General features: G+C 29.9%; 1 protein-coding gene across 3 annotated transcripts; it reads left to right on the top strand.

The window, feature by feature from the left end:
* Positions 1–3291, top strand: LOC137825748 (uncharacterized). Of its 3 annotated transcripts, none has more exons than XM_068631507.1 (6): positions 1–185; positions 1596–1646; positions 1733–1799; positions 1974–2011; positions 2755–2814; positions 3067–3291. In XM_068631507.1, the coding sequence occupies exons 1-6, from the start codon at positions 120–122 to the stop codon at positions 3118–3120; spliced, it is 336 nt and encodes a 111-aa protein (XP_068487608.1). In that variant the 5' UTR covers positions 1–119; the 3' UTR covers positions 3121–3291. The 3 variants fall into 3 exon arrangements, with proteins under 3 accessions (XP_068487608.1, XP_068487607.1, XP_068487606.1); XM_068631506.1 differs by having other exon boundaries at positions 1727–1799; XM_068631505.1 differs by having other exon boundaries at positions 1596–1649; positions 1727–1799.
* The last annotated feature ends 1891 nt before the right edge of the window (positions 3292–5182 follow it).

The raw sequence follows: 5182 nt of genomic DNA, 5'->3' as shown, positions 1-5182 counted from the left end.
TTAGAAATTAAAAAGCAATAATCATAGTGAGTGAGGTTGCGTTTCTCCGTTCTCAGTGAAGTCTTCACCTTCAAGAAGAAGACGAAGAATAACAAGAAAGAAGGGTTTGCAGTGCAAGCATGGATGAAGCTGAATTTCAACGCCTTCTCCAACTCTTCCCCGTTGTTCGTTCTCGCGATTACTCTGTACCTTTCTCCCTCTCTCACCCTCTCTCTGTTTAGGGTTTACAATTTTATGCCTTCTCCTTGATTTTTTTTGTTTTATCTCTATTACTCTGCATTAACAATCTGGCTTCTCTGCGGGTTAAAGTTTCGATCTTTCAGAGACCCATGTTGTGATTTTCGCAATTCACGTAATGCTTCCCTCTAATACAATCAAATCCTTTTTGGCTTTGACGTTGGTTTAAGGTGGTAGTGCAGATTGATGTATTGTAGTGTCTCAATTCTTGAGGAAATTTAAGGTGAAAGGTTTAGGTTACCAATACCATAAGTTATGAGAAGGGTTTAGTATGAGATCTTGATAAGGTTCAGGAATGAATTGGGTGGATTTTATAAGTAAGAAATATGTGGTTTCAGTTGTAGTGGTGAAATTCGGTAATTTAATTATATTCTAATTGAGTTGAAATAAATTTTTAGGGAAGATGTAGTCAGTTTTACCTTGGGGTTGAAGCCAGAGGCATTGGTAGGAGGTGCGAGCAATGAGCGTAAGACTATCGATTTTTTGCAGATCTATGGTGCATTTCATTGAAATGGATTGATTTTATGTTTAAGGATATTTTCATCTCCTTGGAGTTTTCGTGGGACTAGGCTATATTCAATTCATGGATTCTACCTGTGTCCCTTCTCATGTTTTTTTAAGGAATCATCTGTTCTAAATACTTTCAAGTTTCATTGTTGTGTTCTTTTTTTCTATTGTTATTATTTAGTCTTTTAGGAGGATAGCTCATCCTCCTTCCTTTTTGTGTTCTTTCTCTTTTTCATTTTATGATACTTGTTTTACAGAAACAATTTGAACTTCATCGAAACAATTTGAACACACTGAAAAACTAAAGTCTTCTCTTGCTTGTTACGGTTTGAAGGTTCAGTTAAATTTACTTATTTTGTTCTGTGTTGGTTGATGAATGGGAAATGCTAGGATGATGTTAACGCACATGCTAGTTGGCCTATTTTAGAGACAAAACCTTGACCTTTCTCCTTCTATATCTGTGCCTCCTTTGTGCGATGTTTGAATTATGAAGATTGCCTTACAGTTGCTAGGATTTTCCCAGGAAGTTGTCAATATCAATTAATGTTATCTCATCTTATTCTTATTTTTTATTTGATACAAGATTGGAATAATTTCCCATTTTTGTCCACTTACATATGTAGTGTGCACAATGCTGACGTTTTATTTTATATGAATCAATTGGTTTTCTCTACCTTAAATGCCTTTATCCCTTTGAATGGCATTATTTTCTGAAATTGAGATACTGATTCAGCGTACTCTCAAACTATATATGATCCAAATTTCAAAATTTTTGTTTCTTAGCTTAAATAATTTACGAATTATATCTGTGAATGCATTCAAGTACCAAATTGATAACAGATAAATTTCAGGTAGAAGCAGCGTCATCCAGACAAATTCGATCTGGGCTACCACAGGATGAGGTGGTAATGCTGAACCTGTTTATATGCATTTATGTTTGCATATACGTCATGCATGTTAGCTAACAAATTTGTATCTGTAGCTAAAGCAATGGCAAGATGCATGGGATGAAAGGGGAAATAAGGATTCTGAGAAGCAAGGAATTAATCAACATGGTACCACTATCTTTGGGACGTTTTTATCAACTTCAGTTTTCTAGAAAGCACATCAACATCCATGAGTTACAGGGCAATAGAATTATTTATTTTGGTTATAACTTGTAGGAAACAGAATTATGATTTTTAAATATTAATGCATGTTATTCTTGCGTGAATTCTTCAAATCTACAGATTTTTGGAGCAAGCTGAAGACGGAGGCTACTAGGAAGGTACACTAAAATTCACCTGTTATTATATGCATAGAAATTTGTTTCAGAATTAGCATCATAGCACATAATCAGAAATTTGTTTGCACCCTAAATTCTTAAAAAGTTTGAAGCTGGAATATGTGAATAGTGAAGTTTTAATAGGAAGTAATGGCATGTCTTAGATGTATACATAGTTTAACCTACCCTTCCATAAGAGGAGTTTGACATATGAAGGGATGCATTGGTCTTTATTTGTGTCAGTTGCTTATCATTTTCTTGATTAAACCCAAAATTTCCATTTTCCATAATATTATTATTATTATTATTTGTAGTCCCATATGGTATGTCAATAAATCAGTTGTTTTGCATCATTGCCTCCTTCCCTTGTGGCAACACTAACCTAGTTTACTTGATTTGCCCAGTTGAAATTTTCATTTAATAATGAACCTTTATTTTGTCAAGAATTTTTTTGGGTACTTTACTTTGTAAAGATAAGGATAGAATAGAAGCATTCCAATGTAATGGGATTTTGACTTTTTGGTTATAGGAAAGAAACATTCATATTATTATTTCTGTTACTCTCCGGCGACTTCTCTTTTTCGTAAACCTGTTTTAGAGAAACTATAACTCTTAAACTATTTCAAGAGAGAAGGGAGTTATGTCATAGTATTTCTGCTTTAAGTCTGAAATTTGTTGGTGACGTTATTCAGAATCCATCATATGCTTTGAATGAGACTCAACTCATTGATTTAATGTTCCAACAGATGGGTGCAGAAGAAGCAGAGAGATTTTGCAAGGCATTCCGACAAGTCCATAAGAAACTAGTATGTTCCAATTATGTTTCATTTAGCTCATTGTTCCATGAAAAATACTACGAAAGATATATTTTATACAAGTTGACAGTAAAAAACCATAGATTTTCTCCCTGAAATTACAGAAAATGAAAAAAGGGGAAAGAAACTTAAAATGTTGCTTCTAATTCAATAAATAGAAACTGGGTTTCCTTAGTAGTATTGCATTTGATGAAAAAAATTGTTGTTTGATTTTTACGTTTTCCATTATATTTTATTTTTTAGGTGAATGAAGAGTTGAGTTTAGATGCTGCACGAAGCTTCTTAAAATCATCCTAGAGTTCCAAACAATTGTCCATGCTTTCGACTTTTTCTTGTGATTCAACAATCCGCCATTGTAATTCTTTTGTACTGTATCAAAATATTTTATAAACTTCATATCTTTGACATTTTTATTTTTATCTGTAGTTATTTATTTCTTTTGTAATATTAAGAACTAATATTCTCCCCCGCCTCTTTTTTCTTCATTTCAATTGTTTGAACTTCGTTTTTATGTGTAACTGCAAACAGAAAAGAAAAGTATATCCAACAAAACTGATACATCACAAAAGAGAAATATCTCTTCCGGTAAAATCTGATTAAATCATAAATTGTTTTGAATAAATTTCATAAAAAATAGTTGTTTTTGAAAGTGATTGTAATGTTTGCAAACAGATCTGAATAGTTTCTTTTAAATCAAGAACAGAAGGGTTGTATCATGCAAAGTGACGAGTAAGAACCAGATAGATTTGCGTAACTAAGATTCTGTAATATCACTTTTAAGTATTTTGTTTCAATGCTGGAGTCTTATAAAGTTTTGTTTTATATTGTTTTTATTTGTATTATAATTTTTTACGCCTTAAAAATATTTATTTAATAAAATGTTATTTTCTATTTTTAAGATTCGGGAATTTTCTATAAGATTTTATTCTTAATTTTGAAATCTTTAATATTTATATAAGCAATATTCAACATTTTATTTATAATATTTAGATTTTAAATTGAATATCTTTTGTGAAATGAGATATTCTACTAGTAAACTGACACTACAGTGCCTGTGTCATGTTTACAAGAAGAGTGAAATTTGACATTACATTTAAAATGGACTGTTAAAACATAAAATTCTAAGAAATAGTTTTTCACTTTTTTTCCTTTTAGAAATATTTATGAAGGAAATTATCTATTTTTTAAGTTTATGATTATTTTATTTTAATTTATAAAAAATAAAAATTCTTATTCAAACGTGTCTATGTCATGTCCACTGTATCTGACTTGTATTTTGGGTTTACGGCAAGCGATAATAAGTTAATGTTACTTCTCTCCCACATTTCCTCTTACCACAAAATCTTTCTTTAAATAACCCTTTCTCTCCCAAATGTTTTATTTAAATAAATTTGCATGACCGTTATTATCATTTAATCCACAGTAGCACACATGGTTAATTTCTGTTGAGAAATCCGGGTTCAAATCCCGGCTGCGGAATTCCCTTTTTGAATAAATATCTTTTATAGTAATTTCTAAAAGCATTCAATGAAAATGTAAAACTCATTTTATTACTTATCCTAATAAATTAACAAAAATACAAAACGAATTAATTACATATAATTTTAATCTAGTTTAAAATTTTTGAAAGCAAAAGTGAATATAAACTTTTATATTTGAGAGACGATGATACGAATCATTAATATCTAATATTAAACTTTACTTCAATAAAAAAAAATTGTACGACAAAAATAAATTCGAAGCCATTCCACCTTCACTATTTGTTTTCTCTTATTTGAATTGCAATAATAAATCTTTATAAAATTGTGTAACTTCATGAGACTTGGTACAAAATTAATTTTAATAAATTCAATAATATATTTGATTTTAATTTTTTTATGATTTTAAATTATTCTTTTTAATTATAAATTTATATTAATAACATCTTTTTAATAATTTTTTTTAAACGAGGTTTAAAAAATGGAAAATATCAAATTAAAAATCGACTAAAAATGTGTTTTATTTGTTCTTAGTGTACCGGTCGCTATCAAACAAGTCATGTCACTTGGTCCTCGGTGACTGCCAATTGGGTTAGAACATATTTAAAGCAGATATAATAAATAGTAATTAAAGCAGTTGTAGAGAATCAACACATTTCATCAAATTCGAGTAAGGAAATCAGGAAACCTCCCTAAAAATAAGATAATTCTGGTATTTGATAGTTTCGGTTCATCATTATCATAATAGAGGACCCATTTTATTTTTCAAGTTGAGTTTGTTGATAGATCTTTTGCTTAATTCTTATGGAATTAAAAATGTTCATTATTATCTGTGTAATAAAAAAGATTTAAGACTAAAAATCTATTCCAAGTTTTATTAT

Source organism: Phaseolus vulgaris, chromosome 8 (genome assembly GCF_000499845.2).
Source record: "Phaseolus vulgaris cultivar G19833 chromosome 8, P. vulgaris v2.0, whole genome shotgun sequence".
In the NCBI taxonomy this organism is placed as follows: Eukaryota; Viridiplantae; Streptophyta; class Magnoliopsida; order Fabales; family Fabaceae; genus Phaseolus; species Phaseolus vulgaris.
This window is presented reverse-complemented; position numbering and strand designations above follow the sequence as displayed.

What these genes read in the sequence shown, in the direction of transcription:
- LOC137825748 (XM_068631505.1), top strand. Translation starts at nt 120, where the DNA reads ATGGATGAAGCTGAATTTCAACGCCTTCTCCAACTCTTCCCCGTTGTT. An exon ending in GCAAGGAATTAATCAACATG is followed by an intron (nt 1,800 to 1,973) that starts GTACCACTATCT and finishes TCAAATCTACAG; the next exon opens with ATTTTTGGAGCAAGCTGAAG. An exon ending in GACAAGTCCATAAGAAACTA is followed by an intron (nt 2,815 to 3,066) that starts GTATGTTCCAAT and finishes TTTATTTTTTAG; the next exon opens with GTGAATGAAGAGTTGAGTTT.